General features: G+C 43.8%; 1 protein-coding gene across 4 annotated transcripts in view; it reads left to right on the forward strand.

Annotated features, from left to right (window-relative positions):
- The window catches only part of LOC144501616 (neuronal-specific septin-3-like), a 305860-nt gene that overhangs the window by 59101 nt on the left and 227286 nt on the right, over positions 1–19473 (forward strand). For all 4 annotated transcript variants that reach the window (XM_078225492.1, XM_078225497.1, XM_078225498.1 and 1 more), the window contains one exon: positions 15708–15764. In XM_078225492.1, the coding sequence (XP_078081618.1) occupies positions 15708–15764 (57 nt within the window). The remainder of the gene's footprint in view (positions 1–15707; positions 15765–19473) is intronic.

Here is a 19473-nt window from a genome sequence, read left to right on the forward strand (position 1 = left end):
TGTGTGGAGTTTGCGCTTTCTCCCTGTGTCTGCATGGGTTTCCTCCAGGTGCTCCGGTTTCTTTCCACAGTCCAAAGATGTGTGGATTAGGTTGATTGGCCATGCTAAATTAACCCTAGTGTCAGGGGGATTAGCAGGGTTACGTGACTAGGGCCTGGGTGGAATTGTGGTTGGTACAGACTTGATGGGCCAAATGGCCTCCTTCTGTACAAAGAACAAAGAAAATTACAGCACAGGAACAGGCCCTTCGGCCTTCCAAGCCTGCACTGACCATGCTGCCCGTCTTGACTAAAACCCCCTACGCTTCCGGGGACAATATCCCTCTATTCCCATCTCATTCATGTACTTGTCAAGACGCCCCTTAAAAGTCACGACTGTATCCACTTCCACTACCTCCCCCAGCCACGAGTTCCAGGCACCCACCACTGTTTTTTTTTAAAAATCTGCCTCGTACATCTCTTTTAAAACTTGCCCCTTGCACCTTAAACCTATGCCCCCTAGTAATTGACTCTTCCACCCTGGGAAAAAGCTTCTGACTCTCCACTCTGTCCATGCCTCTCATAATCTTGTAGACTTCTATCAGGTCACCCCTCAATCTCTGTCGCCCCAGTGAGAACAAACCAAGTTTCTCCAATCTCTCCTCATAGCTAATGCCCTCTATACCAGGCAACATCCTGGTAAATCTTTTCTGTCCCCTCTCCAAAGCCTCCACATCCTTCTGATAGTGTGGCGACCAGAATTGAACACTATATTCCAAGTGCGGCCTAACTAAGGTTCTATAAAGCGGCAACATGACTTGACAATTTTTAAACTCAATGCCCCGGCCGATGAAGGCAAGCATGCCGTATGCCTTCTTGACTACCTTCTCCACTTGCATTGCCACTTTCAGTGACCTGTGTACCTGTACACCCAGATCCCTTTGCCTATCAATACTCTTAAGGGTTCTGCCATTTACTGTATATTTCCTATCTGTATTAGACCTTCCAAAATGCATTACCTCACGTTTGTCCGGATTAAACTCCATCTGCCATCTCTCCGCCCAAGTCTCCAACTGATCTATATCCTGCTGTATCCTCTGATGGTCCTCATTGCTATCTGCAAATCCACCAACCTTTGGGTAGTCCGCAAACTTACTAATCAACCCAGTTACACATTCCTCCAAATCATTAATATATATTACAAACAGCAAAGGTCCCAGCACTGATCTCTGAGGAACACCACTTGTCACAGTCCTCCATTGAGAAACGCACCCTCCCACTGCTACCCTCTGTCTTCTTTGACTGAGCCAGTTTTGTATCCACCTTGCCAGCTCACCTCTGATCCCATGCGACTTCACCTTCTGCACCAGTCTGCCATGAGGGACCTTGTCAAAGGCCTTGCTGAAGTCCATGTAGACAACATCCACTGCCCCACCCTCAATCATCATCGTCACTTCCTCTCAAAACTCGATCAAGTTCGTGAGACACTACCTTCCCTTCACAAAACCATGTTGCCTCTCTCTAATACGTCCACTTATTTCCAAGTGGGAATAAATCCTGTTTTGAAGAATCCTCTCCAATAATTTCCCTCCCACTGATGTAAGGCTCACCGGCCTGTAATTACCTCGATTATTCTTGCTACCCTTCTGGCTATTCTCCAATCCTCTGGGACCTCCCCTGTAGCCAGTGAGGATACAAAGATTTCTCTCAAGGCCACAGCAATTTCCTCTCTTGCCTCTCTCAGTATTCTGGGGTATATCCCATCAGGCTCTGGAGACTTGTCTACCTTGATGTTTCTCAAGAACCCCAATACTACCTCCTTTTTGATCTCAACATGACTCAAATTATCTATACATCCTTTCCCAGACTCATCATCCACCAAGTCCTTCTCTTTGGTGAATACTGACGCAAAGTACTCATTTACTACCTCTGTAGGTATTGTATTGTGATTTATCTCTGCTTCTAGCTGAGATGCAGTTGTCCTGGTTGTACAGGGGCCAGTGAGGGCATCTCCAGAGGCTGTTGTGTTAACATTGCAGGGGCAGCCTCTGTTACTGGGAACCTGCTGCATAGAGCATAGAGTCAGATGGGCCAGAGATGCCAATGATGGTGCCTCATCAGGGGTCGCAGTCACAGCCCTTGTCTGGTTTTTCAGCGCACCAGTTGGGTACAACTGGCATGTTCTCCAGACATCTGTGCCACTAATTGACACAGGTTATATTGTACATCCTGTGAGCATTTGTGTGGAGTTCCTTCATGATGCAAAATTCTTCAACGTCTGCCTCTTGATGAGGTTGGTCACCCTTGAAACGAGGGAGCCTCTGAACTTGAAGCCCTGAGTTATTGAAGTGTGTATGAACTGGATGGATTGCCTCAGGGAACTCTGACATGAGGGAGCCCATTTGTTGCTGCCAGCCCGGGTCATATCTCCTTTGTAGTAATTTCTGAGGCCCTGCATCTGTTTTCAACAAGCAGGGCTGTGCCTGTCCTCTTCCTTTCAATCCAGACAGCCCCCAGTTGCCTCTTGCACCTTCTTCCAGCTAGGGCTGTGCTCATCCACCATCCTTCCCCCCCTCTCTCAATACAGTGTCACTATCTAACCACATGCGAAGATCCAATAAGATGACTGTATCCAGATGGTGCATTTGGAAGTTTTGATGGCAGCTCCTCTGAGCTCTGTTGTGGCTGTGCGCTGCACAGTGATGGAGAGGGAGTTAGCCTGATTGCCTCTTGAGGGAGACATGAGAAGCCTCGGACAGCAGAAGCCTGTGCAGTGTCGAAGTTTGAGTGCTGTTGGGTGGAGGGTAATGCATCCATTAATGAACGCTTTACTCCAGCCAATCACCATAAATGCTGAGGATGTCCAGGCCTCCTTCCCTTCATGGTGGCGATGACATGAGGTAGGGAACTCTTCCCTCAGTACCCTCAATCTGGCATTAAAGTCTCTTCCAATGACAACTGAGGTGAGAGATAAGAAACTGCTGTCCTCTCGTATACCCAATGAGAGTTATTCCCACTCAGTAGAAGTTGCACGTTAGACTGCTGGTAGGTCCTCAGCAGCACAAAGCCTCCTGAGCTGTTCTGATGGACCATACCTTGTCATTCAGGTGCAGCATGCACCCTGAGACTGCTCGGTTGGTGTGTCCTGATGGTTTGCCATTGTACCTCCCCCTTGGCAGAATGAAGAAGGTCACTGAATCTTTTCTACATTTGGATCCAGTTCTGGTGCATTGCATTCTGCCAGATGACAGTGTTAGCTATCACAATCCATTCCTGCTGGGTAAATGGCTTCCTTCTGCCACCATCTCTGGAACAGGATTCTTCCGCATCCCCCCGCCCCCGCGCCGCCCCCCCCCCGCCCCCCCGCGCCCCTCCCCCCCCCCCCCCGCCGCCCCCCCGCCCCTCCGCCCCTCCCCCCGCCCCTCCCCCCGCCGCCCCTCCGCCGCCCCTCCGCCGCCCCTCCGCCGCCCCTCCGCCGCCCCTCCGCCGCCCCTCCCCCCCACCCCCCCAAATTGCCTCTTAAGTCCTCCACATCCATGGATCAAGAGGCTGTCCTATCTGGATTCGAGGCCTCTGCTTCCCCGAGCCACCTAACTCCGATAAACTAATGCATTGAAATAGCAGTCACAATAATGGGGGTCTGATTAAATCTGGCCTGCACTTGTACAATTTAGTCCCTGTATCTGTGGTCACTAATTGGCAGCTCCTTAATTAGCTCCAAGCTAATTAAGGAGCTGCCCCAAAATCAAGGCCCCTAAATATTTCCTCCCGGACCACATTCAGAAACCAGAACAGTCCCAGGTCTAAAGTTTTTTTGTGGAGTTGATTGTTCTACTTTGTCAAAACACAAGGCACCAATCACTTTTGTACGAAGTTGGGTAAATGCATTGTGGGTTCAATTAGTAAGACTGGGCACATAAGAACAGTTATACATCGGTATAAAGCTTGAAGGCATTGGAGGTGTGCATGTGCTCTGCTCAAAACAAAAGTAAAACTAAGACTAGATCACATGACATTTGTTCTAGTGATGTCACTAACATCTCTTAAAGGTATATTACAGTATGCCCCACAGCTGTAAAGTCAGGGTCAAGCCCACTTCTGCAGGTTCAGGAAGTCACAACTTGATTTTAGATTTGTTGATTTACAAGGGAGTTGAAATTATGGGGGAGCAGGAAAGAAGGGGAGTTAGGGTCGCAATCCGATCTGCCATATTTTACTTTTCAATTTATTTTCACACACACATACACCTTTCCCTTCGGAGAATAGTTGAAAGATGGTGGTGGTCCAGGCTGATTATCAGCCTGTTGAAACTCGTCATGATGCTCCTTCCATGGACAGAAAACCTGGCGTGAGGCTTGAACCTGGAGCTTCTGGCTCAGAGAAAGGGACGCTGCCACAACAACCCCTACAACCTGAATTTCATGGTTATCTGTCTCAGGCTTTCAACCCCATTTTGGAAAATGTCTCCCCTCCAAGAGCTCCTGGTCTATCAGATGGCTCTGCAGTCCCGGCAGCACCACAGGGAGCAATGACTACAATTGGCATAGCAAACAATCCCACACACCGGAACAATATGGAGGCAAGATATGTCAGATGGCTTTGTTGGGGTCAGTCAGGCCAGCCCAATTGGGAGAGGGTTGGAGGGGCCTGATCGACGCCAAAGGTGGGGGCAGGATGGCAGCACAATCATCATTTGGTGGGGTGGGATCTCTGAGCACAGGGTCCCCAAACAGGATGGAATTCATACTTCCTGAACCCAGCGGTTTACTTTATGGCTTCACCATGAGGCATCAGCAACCCCTGACTCTGCTAAAATACCAGTGATTGTTAATTGGCCACTTCAGGGCCTGAATTGGTCCAAGGATAGGTGGATTACTTGATGCCTACTCCATGTGCCCTCCACCATGCCAACTGATTGTGCTGCTTCTTTTCCACCTTCCAGCCTGCTCTAGGGGAGGGGAAGTGTATAAAATTCATGCTCAAAATCTCTTTCCCAACCACCACGAGGAAAATCCTGCTTTTATTACGGGGGATAAAATCTTGAGTCATTGTAGTCGAATTCTTTAATGAAATGTTTGAAATTTCAACTCCAAATGGTTCACTTTTTACATATCAAAATGAAACTATTCTGCAATTGAGCATTGTCTAACTTATTCCAAGACGTTTGCTGTAATTTCTCTCCTCTTGCTTTCATTTTCTGTGGCACTTGGTTTGTAGTAAAAGCAAGATGTTTATACAATCTGTGCTTTCTAGCACACAGCCTAAAGATACTGTTCCCTCAGTGTCTGATCAGCTGTCGGGTGTAGCAACAGAGAAGAGTAAAACTCAGCCTTCTCTGGTTATATGGACAGTGGTGAAACTGGGTTCATGTTTTGCAGCTGTCCCTTGACTGTAAACATGAATAAAGAAGGTACCGGCGCATGTAATTTTTAAATAAATCCATAAATCAACATTGACATCATTATTATGACTCCTGTTCTGTCCAAGACCGCAAGACAATACAAAGAGTTATGAACGTAGCCCAGTCCATCCATTGACTCTGTCTACACTTCCCTCTGTCTTGGAAAAGCAGCCAGCGTAATCGAGGATCCCATGTAGCCTGGGACATACACTCCTCCATCGGGAAAAGATACAAAAGTCTGAGGTCGCCTATCAACCGACTCAAGAACAGCTTCTTCCCTGCTGCCATCAGACTTTTGAATGGACCTACCTTGTATTTAGTTGACCTTTCTCTACACAATAGCTATGACTAACACTACATTCTGGACACTCTCCTTTCCTTCTCTCCTATGTACTCTGTGAATAGTATGCTTTGTCTACATAGCACACAAGAAACTGTACTTTTCACTGTATCCTGCTGCAGTGAATAAATCAAATCATTCTGAATATGGGGAACAGAATATGACTTTGAAGGTATTATTCAATTTTTAAAAAAGCAAATTATTTTCTAAGATATAAATGACCTTCCTTTGTGTGTTTCTTTTGAAGAAAGCTAACCCATCTGTAGACTGAGTCTCACACACTGACTCACCGACAGTCCTGCCACGTTTGTGAAACAGAAGAGATTTATTAGAAGAATCATTTTGGTTTTGGTTAAAATGTATTTCTTTTAAATTCTGTGGTCTCTATTCAGTGGCAAATTAAGTACTTTTTCAATCCACATGGGCTTCACTAAAGAGTTTTTTTGAACATGAAATACATTTTTCCAACTGGCCTGCCAATCCCACCGAGCAAGTCTTCTTTTCAAGCCCTGCATTTGACCTTGCCAGTACTTTTTTTCAGTTTGCCCTCAACCAAATAGGAGTTTGAGATTTTTTTGGAGAAAACGCACAATGGGGATCACCAAGTGAAATGGTTAAACTGCAACCGGGACCGGGGTGTGGAAGGAGCTAAAGGTTTTCAAGCCACTCAGCAGATCAGCTTTAAACTCCCAGGCTTTGGCAGGCTGACACTTCATTTAGATTGCAGCCCTAGACATCGAACATCCGGTCGTAAGCCACTGTTTTCTTAACATATAAAGCATTCGTAGTTGCAAGTTGGTTCTTGATTTTTTTTTCATTCATTTCAAATTGCATTATGCAATGGGCGCTGTAATAGTTCTTGAAGATGCAAATCTCTCTCCTTTCCTTCCAGAAATGAAAAATAAGAATCTTGTCATCTAGTTCATTCGGTCCCCCTATCCATTGGTCAAAAACTTGTGAACAGGTAAAAAGTGGGCTGTTTGCTGCTGCTGTTCTTTATAGCTGTGTCAGTTGGAGGCAGACGTCAGAACCTGGCAGTTTACCAAGATTTAATATGAAACTTAGCATAACTTGTTACTTCGGTTCCTTGCCTTCTGTCCTTTTTTTAAAAAAAAAGGAACAAGCTTCTGAGAAAATGTCTTGCAATAATTGGGTTTGAGATGAAAACATTTTCCAGTTCGAAGTAGTGTGCTGTTTTCTGCTGATCTATGGGAATCTGGTTGAATTTCATTTGAGCCCCCCTACCCACCATCTCCTTGAGGCTAACAAGATATTGAATTTGTATTAGAACCATGGAATGAACGCTCAAAAGGACAGCCCGATAAAGGTTTGGGAGAGGGATCTGTCAATAGACTAGGAAAACAATAAGCTTCCCTTCGCAGCACTTAATTAGGAATGGATTCAAGTCATTCTTAGCCATCTATCAGTGGGGCTGCTCAAAGGGCCAAATGGCCACTCCCACTTCTATTTTCTATGTTAATTGACCACCTCAATTGGGTCAAAATGATTTGAGGTGGTCAGCTAATATAGAAACATAAAAACTAGTAGCAGGAGTAGGCCATTCGACCCTACGAGCTTGCTCCGCCATTTATTTTGATCATGGCTGATCATATTCAATATCCTGATCCCGCCGCCTTCCCCATATCCCTCGAATCCTTTAGCTCCAAGAGCTATATCTAATTTCTTCTTGAAATCAAACACTGTTTTGACCTCAGCGACTTTCTATGGTAGTGAATTCCACCACTCACCACTCCCTGGGTGAAGAAATTTCTACTCGCCTCAATCCTAAAAGGTTTACCTCTTTTTCTTCAAAGTGTGACCCCTATTCTGGACTCCCACACCATTGGCGAACATTGTTTCTGAATCCGCCCCGTCTAACCCTGTTGGAATTTTATAAGTTTCTATGAGATTGCCTCTCACTCTTCTAAATTTCAGTGAATATCATCCTAACTGACTTTAGTCTGTCCTCCCATGACAGATCTGGCATCCCAGGAATCAGCCTGGTAAACCTTTTCTGTAATCCCTCTATAGCAAGGATTTCCTTCATCAGATAAGGACACCAAGCCTGCGCACACTACTCCAGGTGTGGCCTCTGTACATTCCTTAAAGGCACAGTATCATCACGCTGTTGTCTGAAATGAAGGCACAATTTTAATATTTTTAGTTGTTGTGGTAATTGACACGTTAAGACCTGAACATCTAATCAACACCTAGCATGGGGAATATCTCTCAGTGGAGGAATTTTGCTAATTAGAATGAGTTTAATATGGGCTAGTTTGAAGCATGCATCTAATGAAGCAACCTTGTAAATAAAGTTTACTTGTTCAATTTAAAACGTTCAGGAGTGCATCTCCACATCTGGCGATAGGGCTAAATGATCCTGGAGCTGCCTCTAGCCCTACACCTGTGAGTATCACAAATGAAGACCGAAGGAAAAAGAAATACTCACCAGGATGCTTCTGTTCAGGGGAATAGACCTACTCGACTCCTCAAACGACTGGAGTCAATGCATAGAGCACCTATTTCGAGGCAATCTAAATGGGGAGGAGGCAAAGTGCTTGGAAATTCTCCTAAGCATCTGTGGAAGTCAGACCCACAATCATATTCGCAGTCTTACAAGTACACCTGACTCCAAATCATTTCAATGACACCGTGGATTTGGTGAAGGGTCATTTTTAACACAAACCGTCAGTGATAATCCAGAGACACAAATTTAATTTGAGGGTGAGAGCCTGAGGTGAAATGATTGTGACTTATATAGTGATGAGTGAAGGACCAAGACTTCTGGGTCATGATTGGCTTAAAGAAAACAATTTGAATTGGTCTGAGACCCCTCAAGTGTGGGTAGGGGATCTGTCAGAATTAAGAAAATGCAGCAACATCTTCTGTAATGAATTGGGCAAAATTAAAGGTTTGCCAGCTAAGACTTAAATTGATCCAGTTAGGACAGGATGCCTTATGAGGAAAAAGTGAATGCTAAGTTAAACCGGTTGGAGGAATTGGGCATTATCCAGCCGGTTCAGTTTTCAGAATGGGCAGCTCCCATCATCCCCATATTGAAACTGGATAAGACCGTCCACATTTGTGGCAATTATAAGCTAATAGTTAATCAGGCCGCCAAGGTGGATAAGTATCCAATCCTGAGAATCGAAGACCTGTGTGCAGAGCTGCCAGGAGGTCAATTTTGCACAAAGCTGGGTATGAGTCACGCGTACCAGCAACTCGAATTAGATAACACTTGCTGGGGTATGTCATAATAAATACACACACCTGCATTTTGGCATGTGCAATATTTCAAAGGATGATGTCAAGTTTGCTAAGGGGCTACCGTGGATTGTAGTATATACCTTGCCAATTGCCTTATAACTGGCTCGACAGAGGCGAACATCTCGCATTTAGAAGGCTGGTGTTTGCCTCAAGAAACAGAAGTGCACCTTTCAAGGCACCGAGTGACCTACTTGGGGCACAGTGTAGATGCACAATGGTTACACCCCATGGATGTAAAGGTCAAAGTGATAAAGGAAGCATTTTCTCCCATAAATGTAACCAAAACTATATCATTTTGGGGGATGGTAAACGAATATGGAAGATTTTCACCCAACTTATCGACTTTACTGGCCCCCTTGCATAGTCTGTTAAAGAAACGCCATCATTGATCTTGGAAGGCTCCCCAGGAAGAGGCTTTAAATAGAGTAAAGGAATTGCTGCATTCCTCAAACCTATTAGTGCACTTTGACCCATCTAAAGAACTGATATTAACCGTATTCACAAGTGCTGAATTTCAAAACTTCACCAGTTTCAACAGTATTAAATACATGAGAACTGTGCCTTACCACCCAGAATCAAACGGACTAGTCAAGGGAACGGTCCAAACTTTCACATCTGGCCGAAAGAAACTGTCAGGAGAAACCCTGGAAACCAAAGACTCATGCTTCCTTCTTGGCTATTGTAACACCCCACATGCAACAAAGGGAGTTCCACCAGCAGAACTGCTCATAAAACGTTGTCTCAGAACAGTACTGAGCTTTGTTTTTCCAAATTTTCCAAGGAGGGTAGAAACCAGCCAAGGTAATGAGATAACAAGCCATGATTTGGATACTAGAGCTCAAATTTACGACAGATGAAGCCGTACATGTGAAAATCTTTGGAGTTGGTGTGGTATGGTCCCACAACATGGACGATGGCTCTGAAAGGCCGATAGGGTACATGTCAAGACCCTCTGTGGCCAAAAAAGGCTACTCACAAATTGAAAAGGAAGAACTATCAATAGCTTTCAGCATCAAAAAAATCCACTAGTACTTACATGGTGGACACTTCACCATTGTTTGTGATGGCAAATTGTTTTTGGGCCTCTTCAGAGAAGATAAGTCTATTCCGTTAATAACTTCAGCAAGAATTTAATGATGGAAATTTTGTCCAGCTATGACTATGCTATCAAACACCAAAGTTGAATACGCATAGCAAATGCAGATGCACTTAGCTGCCTACCCTTGCGGTAAAGCTGTACTCTAAGAAATCTTTTGGCATTATACTTTTTAGACAGCCTGTGTGAAGCAAGTCAGGTATTGGACCAATCGAGATCTGCTGCTATCCAAAGTGAGAGACCGAATGCTTATAGGATGGACAAATGAGCCAGTTTCCAAGGAAATTAAACCATTTTTTACCCGCAATAATGAATTTATTTATCAGGATGGCATCATACTCTGGGGAGCAAGCATAATCAGTCCTGTACCAGGCAGAGAGCTGCTCCTAATTGAATTACACACTGTTCATCCTGGCATGTCTGAGATGAAGGTGCTTGCCATGAGTTACGTGTGGTGGCCTGGTATTGATGCTGATATTGAGAAACTAGTCAAGCGCGTCAACAGTGTTAACTGCAACAAAGGTTGCCTGCTACAGCCCCACTGTACCTTTGGGAATGGCGTGGCCAGCCATGTATATGAATCCATATCAATTATTTTGGTCTATTCCTGGGCACAATGTTTTTGCTCGTGATTGCTACACACTCTAAATGGTTGGATCTTTTTGAGGTGAAGTCACCTACATCACATGTTACCATTTGGAAGATTTCACCAATGCCTTGCAACTCCTGGAAATCCGAATCAGACAATGAACCGTATTCACAAGTGCTGAATTTCAAAACTTCACCAGTTTCAACAGTATTAAATACATGAGAACTGTGCCTTGCCACCCAGAATCAAACGGACTAGTCGAGGGAACGGTCCAAACTTTCACATCTGGCCGAAAGAAACTGTCAGGAGAAACCCTGGAAACCAAAGACTCATGCTTCCTTCTTGGCTATCGTAACACCCCACATGCGACAACGGGAGTTCCACCAGCAGAACTGCTAATAAAACATTGTCTCAGAATAGTACTGAGCCTCATGTTTCCAAATTTGCCAAGGAGGGTAGAAACCAGCCAAGGTAATCAGATAACCAGCCATGATTTGCATATTAGAGCACAAATTTACAGCAGATGAGGCCGTATATGTGAAAATCTTCGTTAATGGACCAAGCTGGATGTCAGGAATTATTGTCTCTGAGACGGGACCTCTGTCGTACCAAATGGATGTGAAGGGACGGATCATTCGTAAACACGTGTAGACCACGTATAGGGTAGAGGGACGCTCCAGCAGTCAGTGTTAACATTTAGAAATCATTTCAAACCCCTAAGTACCTGATGGACCTGTTACAGACACAACTCCGTTGAAGCAAATAGTAATGAACTGCATGTGTTAGAGGTACCGTTGTTACAGTTTTTGTTAACGTCAATCCTGTGGAAGCATCTCAAACTACAGCATTAAGTCACACTCTACTGGAAACAGAAAACCTCCTCAAAGACTTGATGAATAATTATTGTGCGTGCGTGTGATTCGGGACTTGGTACACGTAATTATTTCTCAGATTTTGATAGTGTTTTCTGTTCATCCGCATAAAGTAATTTTTTTTCCTATAGAATCCCTACAGTGCAAAAGGAGGCCATTCGGCCCATCGAGTCTGCACCATAAACGATCCCACCCAGGCTCTAACCCCACATATTTACCCTGCTAATCCTCCTGACAATTTAGCATTCCACCTCACTCGCATATCTTTCGACTGTGGGAGGAAACCAGAGCACCTGGAAGAAACCCACGCAGACACGGCGAGAATGTGCAAACTCCACACAGACAGTGACCCAAGCCGGGAATTGAACTCCGATCCCTGGCACTGTGAGGCAGCAGTGCTAACCACTGTGCCACCATGTCTAATTTGGTAAATTAGGATTGTAAAAAGGAGTTAGAGGAAGGGATGTATTGATTGCCACTTTATGACCAGCCTTACTGAGAAAGGGTCGTGTGGTCTGAACAACCAATCACCTCCTTAAGAAAAGGAGGTTTTTCTCATTTTAAAAGGAGTGTGCTGTGGGCTAGCTCGAAGCAATCATAGAAATAGAGTTTGTTTGCTTAACTTGAGAAGCCTCAGATTGCATCTTCACAATTATTGATTGCTTTTATTTCAAATGGAAGACTTGCTCAATTCCTCCAGCACTTTGATATTCAAATAGTAACTCTTCCTCCCAACTTTGGTTTCTTGCGTAACTGGACATGCATCCAGCACACAGCTATATCTATAAGTTGAAATTACAGCAACCTGTCACATGGAAAAATGCCCCAAGGAACTTCACAGCAACTTAATCAGCCACTAGCCCAGTGAAGGCAATATTAGGGGTAACCAAAAGTCTGGTCAAGTATGTTTAGTTCTTCATAGCATTTGTATTATATACTCATCAGGTCACTTTTTTTAAAAAACCAATTTTGACTTTTCTTTTGATTATCTCTGCTCTGCCTTTCAGTGGTTTAATTTTTTTCACTACTATATTTACCTATCCTGCAATGGTTCCAGTTAGCAATCCACCTTGGGTGAAACCCAGCTTCCACCCTGAAAATTTCCAAAGTCCTCTGAACTTGCCTTAATGCTCTAGGAATCTGAACCTTCCCTCTACTGTATCTCTGGACATGCAGCAATGTATTTAGCTGGTTAAACTTGAGCAATTTATTGTAGAGAATCAGGAGTGAATCTGAATAAAAGCAAATTACTGCAGATGCTGGAATCTGAAACCAAAAGAGAAAATGCTGCCAGACCTGCTGAGATTTTCCAGTATCTGTAAGGAGCAGAAAGAGCTGACATTTCGAGTCTAGATGACCCTTTGTCAAAGGGTTAGTGTTTAACTCTCTGCCACTTCTCTTCCAGGAATGCCTACCCTGAAGAAGTACTGCATTTCTCTCCAACAGCTTTGTCAAAGGGTCATCTTGAAACGTCAGCCCTTTTCTCTCCTTACAGATGCTGCCAGACCTGCTGAGATTTTCCAGCATTTTCTCCTTTTTGATTGGAGTAAATCTGACATTGCTTTGAAATCTTGGACCTCTCATTTGAAAGTTAATTCCCACTGAGAGCTTCATTCTGCTCTTTGCTACGTCATTGATTCCTGTGTGACCTTTTTTATTCTTGAAGCTGTTTTTTTTCTCTTTGGGGCTCACAACCATGTTACATCGCCCCTCACCCTGGCACAAAAGTGTGACATACCATTGCAAAGAAATCGTTGCATACTCCAACTGTTAAGTTATGGGGATGTGGAACTTAATATTTGCTGATCTTCATGGCCTGAGTATCTCCTCACCGTCAATTTACCATGGGGTGTGACGATAATTGCTGATATGTTCAGTTCCTGCACTTCACTGTTTTGGAAGTAATTTACTCTGTTAAGCACTGTTGGTTATTTTATAGTTACACAATAAGATTTGTGGGCCAGGGTACATGTTATACAAGCTACCAATTTATGTCTTTCTATTGTAATATCTACACTTCTTTAAATAAAATCTGGCAAAAAACTGAGGCAAATAGACAATTGCATGATTTTTTAGCCCCACCCTGTGCAGGTCTAAATCAGGTGGTTCTTGCTACTGATTTGATTTATTATTGTCACGTATTGGTATACAGTGAAAAGTATTGTTTCTTGCGTGCTATACAGACAAAGCATAGAATCATAGAAACCCTACAGTGCAGAAAGAGGCCATTTGGCCCATCGAGTCTGCACCGACCACAATCCCATCCAGGCCCTACCCCCCATACGTTTTATCCGCTAATCCCTCTAACCTACGCATCTCAGGCCATTAAGGGGCAATTTTAGCATGGTCAATCAACCTAACCCGCACATCTTTGGACTGTGGGAGGAAACCGGAGCACCTGGAGGAAACCCACACAGACATGAGGAGAACGTGCAAACTCCACACAGACAGTAACCCAAGCCGGGAATCGAACCCGGGTCCCTGCAGCTGTGAAGCAGCAGTGCTAACCACTGTGCTACCGTGCTGCCCTACCATGCATAGAGAAGGAAAGTAGAGGATGCAGAATGTAATGTTACAGTCATAGCTAGGGTTTAGAGAAAGATCAACTTAATATAAGGTAGGTTCACTTAAAAGTCTGACGGCATCAGGGAAGAAGCTGTTCTTGAGTCAGTTGGTAAGTGACTGATGCACTATCAATCAAGCAAAGACTAGTTTGTATGCAAGAACAAATAGGCTTTTATTCGCAAAAGACTTGGAGCACACCCATGCTGATGAACTGGTCCCGCAACTGAGGCAGGGGGGTTGGGTGCAGTCACCTTTTATACCTGGACCAGGGGGGGAGGAGTCTCGGGCAGGGCCGGAAGGGGCATGCCCAGGCATGTCTCTCACACACACACACACACACACACACACACACACAGGCAATAAGCTTAACAGTGGTTTACCACAGTGACCTCAGACTTTTGCATCTTTTTCCTGACAAGAAGGTAGAGGAGAGTATGTCCGGGATGAGTGGGGTCCTTGATTATGCTGGCTGCTTTTCCGAAGCAGCGGGAAGTGTAGACAGTGTCAATGGATGAGAGGCTGGTTTGCGTGATGGACAGGGCTTTGTTCGTGACCCTTTGTAGTTTCTTGCGGTCCTGAACAATGCAGGAGCCATGCCGAGCTGTGATACAACCAGGAAGGATGCTTTCTATGGTGCGCCTGTAGAAGTTGGTGAGAGTCATAGCTGGCATGCCAAATTTCCTTAGCCGCCTATGTGGAGGTGTTGGTGGATTTTCTTAACTATAGTGTCAGCATGGAGGGACGAGGACAGGTTGTTGGTGATCTGGACACCTAGAAACTTGAAGCTCAAGTTTCAAAACCATTTCGACTTCATCCCCATTGATGTAGGCAGGGGCATTTTGGGTACTATGTTTCCTGAAGTCGATGACTATCTCCTTCATTTACTGACATTGAGGGAGAGATTATTGTCATTGCACCAGTTCACCAGATTCTCTATCTCTTTCCTGTACTCCATCTCATAATTGTTTGAGGTCCAACCTTCGACCTTGGTGTCATCAGCAAACTTGAAAATCGAGTTGGAGGGGAATTTGGCCACACAGTCACGGGTGCATAAGGAATATAGTAAGGGGCTGAGGACACAGCCTTGTGGGGCACTGGTGTTGAGGATAATCGTGGAGGAGGTGGTGTTGCCTATCCTTACAGATTACGGTCTGTGGGTTAGGAAATCTAGGATCCAGTCACACAAGAAGGAGCCGAGCCCTAGGCCACGGAGTTTGGAAATGAGTTTTGTAGAAATAATGGTGTTTAAGGCTGAGTTGTAGTCAATAATTAGGAAGGGGGATAGACATATGAGTCATTGCCTGACCAATTTCTTCAGCGATAAACTTCTGAAATATCATCAGAATCACTTTTTTGGCAGAATCTTCAACCATTTTTACTGGTGATCGGGTTTGAAGTTTAATTTAAGATGTAGCTTTGACACCACTTTATATGTCTTTGAAATGAACTGAATTGTCAAGCAGAGAGGATCTTTGCAATCCATCATTCTCTCTTACTGAACAAAGATGATTGTAATAAATTAGTGAATAGAAAGGAGCAATGAATCTAGGATGAGTGTATCAACATAATGTGAATATAATGCTTTACTATTTATTTTAGGAATTACAAGGACAGCTAGTGGAAAATTGAGAAGAACCGCTGATATCACAAGTCCAAGTAAGTAATCACAAAGTTAACATTTAATACAACATCAGCAGCTTGTCAAGTTTTACATAAAATATACAAAGAGCATTTGGCCCAATGCATCCATGCACTCAAGCCTCCTCCCACCCTTCCTCATCTATTCCCTCTTCCTTCTATGCTTCCCCTAACTCTACCTCTGCTATTCACTTCAACTACTCCCTGTAGTGGTGGGTTTTACATTCTCCCCACTCTAGGTAAAGAAATTTCTCCTCATTTTCCCAATTTGATGTCTTCATGCCTACATCACGGTAGCACAGTGGTTAGCACTGCTGCTTCACAGCTCCAGGGTCCCGGGTTCGATTCCCGGCTCGGGTCACTGTCTGTGTGGAGTTTGCACATTCTCCTCGTGTCTGTGTGGGTTTACTCCGGGTGCTCCGGTTTCCTCCCACAATCCAAAGATGTGCGGGTTAGGTTGATTGGCCAGGTTAAAAATTGCCCCTTAGAGTCCTGGGATGCGTAGGTTAGAGGGATTAGCGGGTAAATATGTGGGGGTAAGGCCTGGGTGGGATTGTGGTCGGTGCAGACTCGATGGGCCGAATGGCCTCCTTCTGCACTGTAGGGTTTCTATGATTTCTATGATCATATTGATGGCCTCTCATTTTGCTCCTCCTCACATGTAGAAGCATCCACTCTGTTCACCATCAAAACCTCGCATGGTTTAAAATACATGAATTAGATCACTGCTCAGGCTATTTGCTAAGACGATGGAGACCCAATTTGTTCATTCTTTCCTGATAGATATAACCTTGCATTTCTAGTATTATCCTTGCAAATAATCTTTACACTTTTTAGTGTTTCTATATCCCTTTTTGTTGTATTGGACCAAGAGTTTTGCTCGGTACTCCACTGGTGTTTTGATACAAGTTTTGTATCACTTCTGTTTTTCAGTTCTATCGCTAGAAATAGACTGCCTTTTTTTTTTGATGGCCTTAGCTTTATTTTAGTGCTTCGTAACAGTAAATATAAGTTGCTGCTGTTGCATTTCCAGATTCCTTTGCACCTCAACCCCATTTACATTCTTAAATTTCCAAATTATCCATGGTCTCCTTTCTCCTTTTTCTTAAGATGGAATACCTCATATATACCTGTGATGAAATTCATTTGCCAATTATTGGCAACTTTCTTAGTGGTGTCATATAAACTGTCGCATTCTTCCTTGGTATTGACTATCTTGCATCCCACAAAATCACCTACAGATTTAGGGACGGCATGGTGGCACAGTGGTTAGCACTCGCAGCACCAGGGACTAGGGTTCGATTCCTGGCTTGGGTCACGTTTGTGTGGAGTCTGCACGTTCTCCCCGTGTTTGTGTGGGTTTCCTCCAGGCACTCCAGTTTCCTCCCACAGTCTGAAAAATGTGCTGGTTAGGTGCATTGGCCATGCTAAATTCTCCCTCGGTGTATCCGAACAGGCGCCGGAGTGTGGCGACTAGGGGATTTTCACAGTAACTTCATTGCAGTGTTAATGTAAGCCTTGTGACACTATAATTTAACTTATAAGAAGTTGTGATTTGATTCCAGAATCTAAATTATGAACCAAAGTGACCCCCAACATTCTTCCTTGTGGGACCCCACATCTGTCATCATTTTGGTATGTGAGGAATTCAAAGAGTAAAATGTTTATATCGTGCCTTTCATGGTCACCAGACTACTCAAAATACTTAACCACCAATGAAGTACTCTTGAATTGTCACCTCTATGTCCTATGTCAGTTACATTATGAAGCCTTTTGTCATATGACACACGTCATATGTTGTGCTCTTCATTCATTGCTGTAGAATTTTCTCACAGTATTTAATCTAGTTTCCTTTTTAGTTGGGAGTGAATTGGTAATATTGTTTGAAAACAATTGCTTCTTCAGTGAGGTCAATGGGTATACTGTCACCGGAGAACAGATACAATCCAATTCTATTATGCAGTTAGTGAAACAACAGGATAGAAAACCAGGAGAAAACTTTCGAGCATTGTTGAGCAAAGAAGAACATTGCAATTCCTAAGTAATTTCATCTGTTTGGACAATGTTTATGATAAAGAGCAGGAAACATGATAGATTTGTGGCAGTTTTAAAGACAGATTTATCTTAACTGCAAACACCAAAAGGACACGCATGTGCCTTTTATTTTTATTTTCTGTGGATTCAATTCACTATCGCCCATTTTATGACACAGATCAAGACTAACTGTTGTATTATTGTCCTGTTCCCTGCCTGCTAAATAGGTAGATTGATTCATGGACCTTAGCTATTTCTGTGTTCTGAGGAATTACAAGGCTATTTTGAGCTGTAAAGCTGGCCTGACTTTTAAAAACCAAAGTCTTTAATCCAAGTCCGTTTCAGGCCTGGGGTAGCTTAACTCTCAGGCCTCCATTTAAATGTGACTTCTCCACTCTTCTGCCCAGGGATGGGCCAAGAGCACCTGGCAAAAGACAAATGGTCTAGTATTGCCAAGGGAGTGGGTTTCGTGCTGGTCTTGTGGGAGGGAGGAAGGAAATGAGTTCAGTTCAGGATAAGCCACAACTTTTCTATGATTGCCGGTCCACTCCAGCTCAAAAATGCAAAGATTTTAGACTTGTCCGCTGCTGCCTTTAGACCTGATTCAGTTGAGTGGGAGATCTGTCTTTGGCAGTTCCACTAAAGCTCTGGTTTTAAACTACACCATAGTCACATTGTGTGCCTTTGTAGGTGTATTATAAATAACATTTAACATTCTAACTTGCCACGCTCCATTTCCAATTTCTAATGCCATGCACATGATGTGCCCTCATTCTTTAGCCAGTTGTATTCCTGAGTTGACTCCAGGGACTTTGAACCAATCTCCTTAAAAAAAGGATAAATGTGGAGAATGTATCTTGATAAAATATGAACTCCCTACCTTGTTACAGTGCTGTGTAAAATAATGTTTTGACTTTTAAAACTAGGATTTTCAATTTTTTACTGCCTTGTGAAGATTTTGTTATCCAGAATTTTTTTTAAATCTTTGCTTGATCTCCCTGACCTGTTTGCTCAGCATCCACTTGGAAATGGATGACCCCAGTAGAACCTCTTGGATTGATTTTTCTATAACGATGAATTCTCACTCTAAAACCCGAACTACATCCTTTTAACTTAAACATTAAAGTTTTGAGCAGAGCAGCTTCTCCCCTCTCCTAAACAAGCCCACTGTCCCTTTACAATTTCAAAGCTATGCATCAGCTGATAACTTGACCAACTGTATCATGCAAAGAACATTTTTAGTTTCTGCTTTCACGGGAGGTAAACATTGCTGTCTGGGTCAGCATTTGTTGCCCATCCCTGATGTGCCTCACCACCACTTTGAACCACTGCAGTACATTTGGTGTAGGTATACATGCAGTGTTCTAGAAAGAAGGGTGTTCTAAGATATTGACCCAGCAACGTTTAAGGAATGGCAATATCGTTCCAAGTCAGGATGGTGTGTGGCTTGAAGGGGAACTTGCAGGTGATGGTTTTCCTGTGCAACCACTGCCCTCGTTCTTTATGCTTTCAGCCACTTCCCTCCTTTTTTAAAAAAAAACTTTTTATTTAGCATCTGGATCTTAAACTCCAGGTTTGAGAAGTGCCTGTTAGCTTTTGGACCAGATATAGTGCGATTTGTAAGTTCTGCTCTTATACAAGGGTGAGGACATTTATGGTGCAAGGTTAAAGATCTGGACCCAGGAGATTGGGA

This window comes from Mustelus asterias, chromosome 12, assembly GCF_964213995.1.
Source record: "Mustelus asterias chromosome 12, sMusAst1.hap1.1, whole genome shotgun sequence".
Lineage (NCBI taxonomy): Eukaryota > Metazoa > Chordata > Chondrichthyes > Carcharhiniformes > Triakidae > Mustelus > Mustelus asterias.